The sequence below is a fragment of the Brachyistius frenatus genome, unplaced genomic scaffold (assembly GCF_029030835.1).
Source record: "Brachyistius frenatus isolate BFR_SWC_R1_liver_20210118 unplaced genomic scaffold, ASM2903083v1 Contig_41, whole genome shotgun sequence".
NCBI lineage: Eukaryota > Metazoa > Chordata > Actinopteri > Embiotocidae > Brachyistius > Brachyistius frenatus.
In genome coordinates, this window is record NW_027210640.1 from 3,387,327 (window position 1) to 3,399,711 (window position 12,385).

Here is a 12,385-nt window from a genome sequence, read left to right on the forward strand (position 1 = left end):
ATGGAACAAAAGAGGTGCTTTTACAGGGAATGAAAACAGTCAAATCAATAAATAAAGTACCTGTAGAAAAGCAATTTCCTGCGGAGATGGTAACACCTCTGGCTCAGGTAACACCTCCACATTGTGCACATGTGGTTCAGCATGTGTGTAATATGTGTTGTGGTCCATCAAGTCCAGTAGTATGGTTTGAATTTTGGGAAGGTTAACCTCGTATTGCAAAAATAAAGCTGAATCCCACACTTTGGTAATAGTTTTCAAATGAATATATAATTCACTGAATATGTTCTATTATATTGTTTCTTTCTAGTCGAGCGCTGAGGACTGACTGGCTGCGTGATAATTGAGCAACCCAACCTCTTTGTTTACACAAACCAAGCTCAAAAACAGTAGCAACGATGCCCTGTGGTTCCCCTCTGTCAACAATCCCACTGGGAGATAAAGCATAAACTGTTCATTTCAGCTGGAGAATAAGGACAAGAAACAATAAAGCAGAAATAATTAATAAAATAAAAGTTTCTAAAAGTCACATGCTAATTCCTACTCAGTGCAACATTTGTGGATTTGAATCTATTTTATATATATATTTAAGAATATATATATAGCAGCCTCTGTTTATGACTCACACTGTTTGTGAGCAAATTATATTTATGTTTTTTTGAAGAGGAAATACTGAAAAATCTGTCATTAGTTCATACATGTCTGATCAATGTGTAATCATGTGAAAATATAGACATATTGGATTAAAATAAATGATGGGACAAAGGCTTAAACCACAATAACAGTTGGCATAAAAACATTCAGTAACAAAACAATGAGCAGAAGTACTGGAAAAAAATCTCAAATATCGCTAGTCCTAGCGTGTGTACTTATCCATATAAAAATGTATGCGTGTGTGTGGCCATGCAAGTGGAGTGTTGTTTGCATGTTTGCGAGCGGATGTGGGTCATGGTCGGAGCAGCTCTCGGGCGAACCACTGGCCTCTCTCACTTTAGTAGAAAGAGGAGTGGAGGAGATAAGCTCACCCCATCCTCTGTGCTGGAGAGGAGGAGCAGATAAGGGCCTGTTTCCCAATGCTACCGCTGAGGCAGGAGCCGGCTGGGAGGAGGCTTTGAACTGCTGCTCGCTATCTGCTCTGCCTGGGAAAATTATAAATGGAGTGTCCAGAGAAACAAAAGGCTGATTGAGGGCCGCAGTGCTGTACTCTCGGGGGTAAATCACACTGCTATCACGGGTCAGAGAGCACAAAGAAAAATTCAAGGGGTGAGAGGAAATTTTCTTCGGAGCCAGAGGTGTCTTTCCGCTCAGCGCTGCCTCTGCTAAGTTTAGTCGTACTGAAGGGATTTGGGGGGGAAAAACATATTAAGTATACATGAGTGATTTTTAAGGGAAACCACACATGAATAAAGGATACCTCCTCACTCTCTAACACACACACACACACACACACACACACACACACACACACACACACACACACACACACACACACACACACACACACACACTATCACCACCGTGGAGATGACCATATCTATTAGTGGTGGATATTCAACTTTCTGAGGAGCAAGTTCAAATTCTGACCGCATTATTTGCAATTACAGGCTTCATGCTGATATGGTTTTGTGCAGTCAATATAGTTTCAACAGGCCTCACTTATCATGGTTTTCTTTGTACACCAGATAAAATTGAACAAACAGAGAAACATTAAGATGTGCACCCAGAGATAACCGCAGTAAACTGTTTCTAGGGGTCAGGAACCGTCCATAACCCCCGGCTCCTCTCTTCTACATTCCTCCTCATTCTCAACGACTAAACTGTCAAGATACTAAATGCTAAACTTTACCCAACTGACAGTTCGCAGAGCACAAGTGGAGCCGGGAGACAACTTTCTTCTGTAAAAATGAAGACTTTCACCCTTCTAGATACGAAATCAGCTCAAAAAATAAACAGCTCAAAAATAAGATGATGCTGATGGGAGAAGACAGAGGGAACGCACAACGCCAAACATCTTTTCCTATCTGTATTTGCTGAATAGAGCTGCGCATCAGTCAATGTAGTCATAGAAGTTCCGGCAGATGATTAAGGTCCTCTTTTTACACAGAATAATATAATATTAATATATAAAATGAATATAATGTCTACAATTTCCATTTTTTAAATGATCAAAGCATTCTTTACAGTTATAGTATATTACATCAGCAGTGAGTACTGCTTTAGAGAAACAGAAACGCACACAAACACACACACAAAGACACACACAAACACACAGACACACAGCTGTTTGTACCTGTTTGAAGAGCTGCAGGTTCACAGCCATGGACAGGAAGTTCTTCATGGTGCTTGAGCGATGGTTCACGTAGCTCTCTTCACAGAACGTGATTGGCTCTCCCTGCAGAGTCCATAGAGACGTTATTGGCAAAAATGTAAATAAGCAATTCATTCTAATTCTTTTTGGCTCACTTTTGTTTGTACCAATCTGTTATTCCCCGTGTTTACTTAAGCAGCCACAGGAAAGAAGGCAGATGTGTTTGGTGCTTTGAAAGGCAGGGGTCCAAACTAAACAATGTTGTTTACAATATGATTCATAACACGAAGGCGTTCACATCATGTGTATTATCATTATGCACTATACAAACTTTGATCGAACCAATGAGTATTTCATCTGATTCCTTCATTAATGAACAAAAACAAACGGAACACTCGTCTGAAAGTGAGACAGGAAGGAAAGAGGAAGAAAGAAGAAGAAGAGGGAGGAAGAGTAGAAGTAAAAAAAATAAAATAAATTAAAAAAAAACAGAAAACATTCTCCTTTTAAACTGGCAGCGAGCACATGATCTCCCCCGGACCAGAAGACAGTGTTCCAGTAAACTCCCCAGTCTTCCACAGGAACACATTATCACATTATTACTATTTCTTACATCATGCCTATTGGCCTGTGAGCTATAGACACGGAGGATGACAACAGAACCACTGCAGGCCAATCACGCACTGCCCCACGGTAATTTCTAATTCATGTTTTCTCATAATTAACATAATTCTCACAGATTTCAATGATGCTCTAAATTCTTCTGAAGTAAAACAATGTGCTTTGTCTGTTTAAGGCTACGAGCACAGTGTGGCACATAAAAACAACTTAACAACAGCGCAGACTAACCCCATTTTCAGGGATGGGCAGATGATACCAGTGGCCCAAATTACATCACAGGAGCACAGCTCCACTTACATCACTAAAAGTTTTTGAGACGTATTCTCTCGTAAAAGTTGAGTTGAAAGTAGCTTCTCTTATGGTTTAATCAGCCTAAGATCACACTGCAACTAACAACACTGAATAGCATACTGAACAGCTATTGGCTAATGAAAAAAAAAAACGTTCCAAGTACACAGTACTCGCAGTACTCTAACAAAATCCTTTGGTTGACACAGGCCTATACTGAACTGCTGCTGGATTCTTCCAACTAAACTACTTTCAAGGACTAAAAGAAAAGAGCAATAATGATTTTATTCCTTTTAAGAGGGCTATCAAGTTCACCCAGGACAAGAAAGATGTCCAGGTTAAGCAGAAAAATGTTTTAATTGTATGTAGCCAATAAAGTTAGCTAAAAGCGTTCTATTTAGAGAAACAGCGTGAGGCTGGGCTGCAACTGTAACTGCATGAGAAAAAGAGGGCCATACGCACTCATAACTGTATCTCTCTAGAATAAAGATTTTAAGGATGAGTAATTTTAATGTAAATATAGAGTAAGCACTGCTTGGTATATTCCTCCAATGCTGCTATAATCAGCACTTCCTGTGTGGAATCATAATCAATATATTCAGCACTAAAATGTGTTCTTTTAAGGACTCCAGGCTTGATTTTATCATATTATTTACACATGACAAATACTGCTCCGTCCTCCGTATATGCAAGCATGACGCTCATTTTGTAGCACATATGTTGAACCAAATATTTCTGCACTTTAATAAATAAATGGAACAATGGCGTAAAGTTGTTTTTTAAAATCAAATTCAAAGGATTAGTCAAATTTGAAATATTCTATTGAACAACATACTTGTGTAGAATATTGTTTTGTATGTCATTGATAGTTTATGTTTAATCGTATTTTGTGCTTTTGTATTAATTATCTATGTCTTTTTGATTTAAGCGCGTATTTGTACAGACATCTTTTTCCCAAACCAAACTACACCTCGATATCAACAAGCATTTTCTTTGAACAAACTGTATTTTTTTGGTAAGAGGAATATGCATCGAAAATGGAAAATACTACTTTTAAATATGTGATGGCACCCCGACCAACCCACCCAGAGGTTTCACATCTGGCTGGATGATCTGAGCAGGTTGCGTGCCTGCATGAGTAGAACTTCAACTCATTCTGCCTCTAAATAGTACAGAGCACACAGCCATGAAACGTGAATGCCCACCTTCCCAACGCGGCGGCGTGAATGGTGGTAAAAACTAATTTGAATTGCTATTTCAGGTTCTTTTGTCAAACACATGCTACTCGGAGCGAGTGAGAAGCACCTGGGGGAACAAAGACGTGAGCTGAAATTGATGACCTAAGAAATGCCCGTATAATCAGCTGATTGCTTTTCAACTCATTATCATTTTCCAGTTTTGTTTCATTTACAACTCAGCAAGACTCACACCAAGCATCCACACCCCTCCTTCTGTCGAGGCATATGGGTTTGTGAACCACAGAGCGCAGCTCAGCTCTCACAAGGAAGATCTTTTCTTCAGCTCAGAACAATGACTGGCAGAGTGATATTCCACACGTTATAACGGAGGGAATATCAAGAGTGTATTCATTAAATCAGATGTGCAGTTTGTGCATGTTTATGTCTTATCATGTATGTTAACTCAGACTTTTATACAGACCCCGTCTAAACTAAAAAAGTGTGAGCGTGAGTGAACAGAGAAATTACTGCATGTTGTGCTCACACACATAAACACACCAAGTCTCAGTGCTTGTGTCAGAGGGGAGGCAGTTTGTTCATATACGGTCTGTATACAAAGAAAAGAGAGACAGCATCAATAATGTAGCATCTTGACTCAGGGAGTCCACAAAGTCCAATTAATCTCAAAGCCAAAGGAACAAAGGCTTCGCTATTTGACAAACAGGACATGGTGTAGTTTGCTCTGGTCTGACTCAGACTTGATAAGTAGAAAAGATCTAGAAAAGAAATGTTAGGGGGGCTTAGTAAAGGAGAGTTAAACACCAAAGGTGGCTAAAAGGAATCTTCAAAGGGAACGTCCTGACTCTTTTCAGCTCCTTTGACATTTCACTGCCTCAGACAGGCCCACCTTAGCTCTGCGCTCCAACTGAAAACACACCTTTTACCTTCAGTCAAAACTGCCCCAGTCTAAACAGACGCCAGTGAAATTTGACTCAGTTCATCCAAACTGAGATCACTGCGATGTGCTACACATTCTGAAGACAAAATGTATTATGTTCACGTCTGCGAATACTACTGCTTGAGGATACAAATGGTCTGTGTCCTTACATGCTCCATATACAGACAGGTTAAAAATAGAAGAAGACAAAAACAACATAAAGTGTCAGAGTAAGGTGTTGGGACACAACTAGCCGCCGAAACAGCCTCAATGCACCTTGGCATTGACTCGACAAGTCTCTTAAAAAACTCTACTGGAGTGACAGAATACCAGTCCATTAAAAAAATATTCCCTCATTTGGTGTTTTAATGACGGTGGAGGAGAGTGCTGTCTATCACATCAGCCAAAAATATCTCATTCGTGTTGATTGGGTTGAGATCTGATGACTCGAAGGCCATAGTATATGAATCAGATTAGTTTCATGCTCATCAAACCATTCATTGGTCTGTCATGTCCTATGGATGGGGCCATCGTCATCCTAAAAAGACACCACTCCCATTGGGATAGAAATGTTTCATCACAGTATGAAGATGATCACTCGAAACAACTTTATACTGATTTGCAGGTGACCTTTTCCTCTGAGGGGACACGTGGACCCAATCCCTGCCAGCAAAATGACCCCCACAGCATAACAGAAGTAGAACCACTGCTGAAAAGTGATAGGAAATAATATTTGGGGAATTCTGTTTATAAGTGGCCTATTCCCATTGAAATCAACAATTTTCAGTCTCAGAAAACCCACAGACCCACTTGATTTGTCTCAATTCGACTGCAGCCGCCTCATCATAGCTTCACTTTACCTCTGCATGGCCACCACTTACTTAGTTATGTGAATCATCCAAGTTGTTGTTTTTTTATTATGAAATCTATGTTTGTGTATATATGCGAGTATGAAACCAATCATGAAAAAGATGTGTTTAAACGAACAAATAGCAGTTATGTGCATGCTCTATAGGCAGAACATAGGCAGCAGAGACTTCGGCCAGCCCAACAGCCAAACTTCCAGTTTGGCCTCATGGTAACTTGTATGGGTATAAAGTAACTCAATCATGCATCTCTTCTAGACTTTCCAATTTTATGGATCAACTTCTGGTGGTGAAACAAGTCATTTCGAGAGAGTTGTGACACCTTTTCTTTCATTCATCATTTCCTTTTCTTCATTATCCATCGAGTTCCACACTGCAGGTTTAAATACAAAATTTGAACGCATTAAGCACCACAACCCAAATTGCTTTCAGTCTTTTGTACTGGCATGGTGACAGAATCCCTAAAGACGGATATCTGAAAATAAGGAAATGTTAAACCAAAGTTAGCTGGTTCTACTACTGCAGGAAAGTGTTTGTCATCTTTCGAGTGAAACACAAGTAGCTAAAACACTGTGCCTAATTCTGGGTTTGATGTGCATATTGCACAATTCATTTTAATATAAAAGAGTCTGAATATGACACAGCAGGTTTAGTAAGATAACGGGTAGTGATTGATGACACTGGATCCTTACAGGCCTGTATCTGAGAGCATCTCGGTAGGATCCAAACAGAGCGGCCTGCGCTCTCAGGAAGGCCCTCGCCACACCGCTTCCCGTTGCTGTTGACTGCTTCTTCAGCTTGCTCTTCAGAGAGGACACCTGGTGAAAAACATAAAAAGGGAATGTGGGTGAGAAAGAGTTAGAGAGTGAGGGCGGCAGAGGGGTGTGTGTGTGTGTGTGTGTGTGTGTGTGTGTGTGTGTGTGTGTGTGTGTGTGTGTGTGTGTGTGTGTGTGTGTGTGTGTGTTGGGGGGGGGAGGTAAAAGTTAAATTATCACCTCTGAAATTGGTGGAGGAAACAGCTAGCCCATTCTGGGTGTGAAGTATCACATTTGCAGGTCATCTCAAAAAAGGAAAGAAAAGAAAGGGAAAAGCTTCAGCCTTTCCCTCTAAGCTTATCTGCTGTGCTGCTGGGAGCACCTGCTGCTTTGCTAATTGAGCAGAGCATGGGGGTGGCAAGAGGGAGGGGACAGCAGAGAGGAAATGGAAAGTCGCAGCCTCGCTTTTCCTCTCTCACCCTCTCTTCTCCATGCTGCCCCCCCACCTTCTCCTTCTAGCGGTTTTTTTTTTTCATTTCTCCCCCCATGTCGTACTCTCCTCGTTCTTTCCCATCCTCCTGTTTCCCCCTCCCCTCTTGGCTCTCCCGGACTCCCTCTAGAAAGGGATTCTTGACATAAAACGTCTTTAATTATTTTCCCCTCTCCTGGCTCTGTCTCCAGGACTCCAGGCGAGAGTGGAGGAGCAGCAGGCCCGAGCTTGTTTTAGGATGACAAAAGATTCACCCTGGCCACCGGGCCCTGGGGAGTCTGGGAAGGAAGTTGTCAAGAGGCTCTCCTCACCTGCTCAGCAGTAGTCTGACTGTGTTGTGGCAGTGCGAGGAGGAGGCAGAGATAGTGAGGGACTGCTCCTCTCTGTGTGGGCTGTGCCAGCTTAGCACAAATGCGCAACGTTTGATTGGGTTACACAGGAGGTCCAGATTACTGTAACACAGTGGGCTGTTAGCAGTAGCTTTGGCTTGAATCATAAATTTACAAGGAAAACAATAAGTTTAACCTTCTACCTCAATTAGTGAAAACACAATTGATCGCAATTGTAATTCTGCATTGTTTGTCTATATTCTACAACGTATGCAAACATACAATAAGCTAAAAATTCTAAAATCAATGCTGAATCTCTCGCTCTCTCTCTATTAAACTCAGAAGAATGTCGCCTATAGAACTGAGCCTGCAGCTCATATCAATTCAATGTCTTGCTCATGGGCACATCAACAGGGCAAACTAAACCACATTTCTCCAGGTAAGAGAGTCCTACTTTTCTTACATCACCCATTTACTTTCTGAATATGGGGAGAGAAAACATGCAGAGCTCATGTGAAATGCAAAAGTGAGTGTGAAAGAAGTAGGAACAGAACAAATTAACATTTTCCTTTAGCAGTCTGCCTATTCGATTTAACACTGCATTGCATATTTCTCCAGTCTATCTCCAGTGCAACATGTGGTGTGTGCTTGAGGTGCTTCCGTGTGTTTCATATGCTCGCGTGTTAATCGTCCGGCTTGTTCTTGTCTGTAAAGCAACATTTAACATTTATCAAATTTATCAGTATTATTAGTTTTAATGATGTAAGTGCTAGTAGCAGTATTTTATGGGCAGGAAGATAAGGAAGAAAAGATGAAAGCAGGAAAAAAATTGAGGTTGTGTCTACAATTAAATGACCCCAGTTCTTCTCCAGTGTGATGAAATTTTGATCAGGTCTATTTCAATCAAAGGTGGCCAGATATATCACGCTGTGAAGCTGCCGCGTTGGTGGGATAGCGCAGTCTGGCATCTGCAATTAGCCTATCTGAGAAACTTAAGGGAGGAGAAGCAAAGTGTTGGCACAGCTCATACAGAGGACGGGCAGAGAGGAACAGAGAGGCGGAGAGAAAAAGAAAGAAAGCAAGACCGAGAGAGTGGCAGTCTTAAACTGGGACAAAGACAAAACGAACAGTGTTGATTCCGCTCCCCTGGGCTTTCTCACTCTCCACAACGTCCCTGTGCTGCCATTGCAAATGCTCCCAGGCATCAAACAGAAAGTTTATCACGGTTAAATTAACAAGTGTCATCTCCATATTCACTCATTGTGCTAAATGCTTTTATGTTTATGTAAAGCCCTTTCTGTAATTAATATTTCATGTTTATGTGCATTTTCACAGATTTTTTTTCATCCTTGCAAATCATTAAACTTTCTTTTTTTGGGGGGTGGGAATCAAAGCAAACACAATGTCAGTCTAAGAGGGGGAGGCATACCCCCAAAGACTGTCAGAGAAGATGGGATAGCGGAGTTTACTGTGCGCACAGCAGACTTCTATACAGCAGCTTTGAACGGGTGAGAGCACTGCAGTGGCAAACACTTTTTAATGAGGTGGGGACACAATCACTTGTGTTTGGCTTCCTAGTGTTACAAGAATGGGTGATAAAGCGACGAGTTCAAAGTTTCACGTGTATTCATGGGAAGAACTAAGCATGAAGAAAAATATTCTTCTTTAGTCAAATGTAGTGATTTATTCAATTGTCACATAACAAATCAAATATAGTCGCGGCGCATGAGAACGATTACGGTTTTTGCTAATAGAAATCAAAGCACACACACCACACTGAGCTCCCTCACATACCCAAGACAAAAAAATAAATGTGTGTTTAGTAATTGGATTTTGAATATGGCGCCTACGCCACAATCATCAGGTATGCCTCCACGGTAATGGCTCTGTCAAACTAATTAACTTCTACATTTTGAGTGAAGCTAACGAGATGCGTACAGGCATCAGAGGAAGGCCAGGCTCTACAGGTGATAACCCTATTTGGCAGTGACATTTTTTAGTGTAAAGTCACAGTGGCGGTGATGAGATCAAAGGCAAAGAGTCCCCCATTGGGTCCAATTAGAACTATAGCATTGTACAGGGAAGGGGTGGCAGGAGGAGAGAGGGAGTGGGTGGTTGGGGGAGAGGGAGGGAAGAAGAAAAAAAAACTGTTGAGTTATGATATTCATAATCTATGCAGAGAGGCCTTTCCAGTACAGGTCTTCTCCCCATAGCTATGATCTTTTCAATTTACATCAAGGGAAGATGGTCGGGGATGAAAGCAGGGCATCCAAGGCGCACAGCCCACAGAGGGCAGACATGGGGCCTCATTAAGGCCCAGCCCAGCCAGCCCCAAACAGGATTTGAAGTGCGTCACATAAAGAGCATGGGGTCAAAGGTCAGACATAGAACAGATCTCCATTTAACTCTCCAGCTGGAGATGGTAATTAGCAGGTGCAATGATGATCCCTGCCTGACTGAAAGGGATGATACCACTGTAGGTGACACCAGGCATCTGTGTGAACGTGTGTGTGCATCCGTGAATGTCTGCGCACACACCTACTCCATGCGTAGATATATACACGCCAACGTCCATCAAAAGACCCCAACTCGTATCATTCTCCTATGCACGTGTATACCAGGCGTTTGGGGAATTTTAGAATTAAAAGAAAATGGATGTGAGGTTGCTGCTCTATTCGAAGAGCTCAAATTTCACTAAAATTAGAGTTTTGTCTCTTTATTTTGTGCATGACCACGATGAATATTTCTAGAAACTGAGGATATAAACAGATCACACAACATGTGAAACCTAGTCACTGCACAAACCATGAACCCCCACTGTTAGTTAACAACAAAAAACAAAACATGACAAACTGTAGGCGACTGGCTGACTATTATTTTACTTTTAAGTAAATGTAAATAAAAACAGAAAATGAAAAAGAAGTTGCACACAAACCCTGAATATATATTTAGAATTTGACTCCAAATTTTCACTAGAGCATAAAAAAAAAAAAAACCTCTCCTAAATAATGACCCTGACACTTGTCTGTTGTTAAAAAATGAATAAAAAGTTGGGTTTTCTTCTCACAAAAAAGAATGTTTTGTTTAAGATTCTGTCCAGGGAAAGAAAGCCATGGGGACGCAATTAAAGAACTACAAAGAAAAAAAATAGTTATGAAAATCTCCCACTTTCTTTTGATGTGCTACAGTCTGAACTGTACACACACACACACACGTACGCAAACACACACACACACAGATCTGAACCAAGACACACAGAAACCAGACATATACTCTCACACATGTACACAGAGCATGCAAGTTGGAATCTATGAAATTCATTCATTCGTTCAATTAAAAATAAATATTAGATATCTTGTGCTTTTCTTTTCATTAACCTCTATTTTCCAACAATAAAACTGCACAATAATGCGGTTTATTACTTAAATTGAATGGGTGGAGTCAGCTACAATCTCTTATAACTAACCAAATAAGATCACTAACTACTAGTCTGAGGTATGATTACAAAAATAACTTCACTGAATATTAAATTAGCAAAGCAAAGGGATGAAACAAATATATATAAATGAAGAAAAACTAAAATGGATAAACTATTAAGGCATAAAGCGTTTAATTCTTATCCGTTCAGCATGTTGATGTGTTGTTGAGTACATGCAATGCAAAATATTAGTCAGACCAAATAAAAGAGAGAGGGAAAGCAAAGGGGAGAAAAGCTGCGAGTGTGTGTGTGTGTGTGTGTGTGTGTGTGTGTGTGTGTGTGTGTGTGTGTGTGTGTGTGTGTGTGTGTGTGTGTGTGTGTGTGTGTGTGTGTGTGTGTGTGTGTGTGTGTGTGTGTGTGTGTGTGTGTGTGTGTGTGTGTGTGTGTGTGTGTGTGTGTGTGTGTGTGTGTGTGTGTGTGTGAGTGTGAGTTTTAATAGGGCTATCTCGTTGCCATGAGATTCTCCCCGGTGTGGGGTTACTTTGTCAAGCTGACCTCTTATAGCAGCTGAGCGACTGAGTTTTGCATACATAATTAACTACAGCTAAATGTCATCTCTCACTTCAATAACTAACGCAGTGGGTGATGCTGCTCTCCCTTTTTGACTTCTAATCCAGAGTGAACCGCTGGCAGAACGACTGCGTGAAAATGAAGTGCAGCTTTTAAACTCCACACGAGTAAATGAAGGGCTGCTAACACTGCAGAGAGAGTACGTACGCACAGTTCGGCGCCATTTAGATTAATTACCACGTGCAGAACAACGCTTCAAATGAGCACATTCAGATTGTTGCAGTTGGTAAAATACAGACGCAACAACAACAAGAAAATCAGATAGTCTGCTTGCAGCTCGTTATTATACGGTGTAGACAGCATGACTCTTTCTGGTAAAGTATTGTATGTAACTAAGGTGGAGCAACCACATTCCCAGCACTGAGCTACCCTGTAGTTAGTGGAGCATGTGAGGGGCTTTCCTGTAGGTGGCTCCGCTTTACTGGAAAGACACCAGTAAAATGAACCCCACCGCGCGTTATCTAAAACTGAAAATGAGGGAATCTGGTGGACAAACCAAAAATCTGTGAGTAGCAAAAGTTTACTCCTGAACTAGATCTGAATGTCATAGATGAACATTCCTGGCCGA

General features: G+C 41.1%; 1 protein-coding gene across 1 annotated transcript in view; it reads right to left on the bottom strand.

Moving 5' to 3' along the window:
- The window catches only part of LOC138623013 (DENN domain-containing protein 1B-like), a gene marked incomplete at its 5' end in the record, with an annotated part of 30,892 nt that extends 23,051 nt beyond the window's left edge, over nucleotides 1-7,841 (bottom strand). The window contains 3 exons of the mRNA XM_069702228.1: nucleotides 2,288-2,389; nucleotides 6,888-7,013; nucleotides 7,772-7,841. Of these exons, the coding sequence (XP_069558329.1) occupies nucleotides 2,288-2,389; nucleotides 6,888-7,013; nucleotides 7,772-7,841 (298 nt within the window). The remainder of the gene's footprint in view (nucleotides 1-2,287; nucleotides 2,390-6,887; nucleotides 7,014-7,771) is intronic.
- Nucleotides 7,842-12,385: the final 4,544 nt, after the last annotated feature.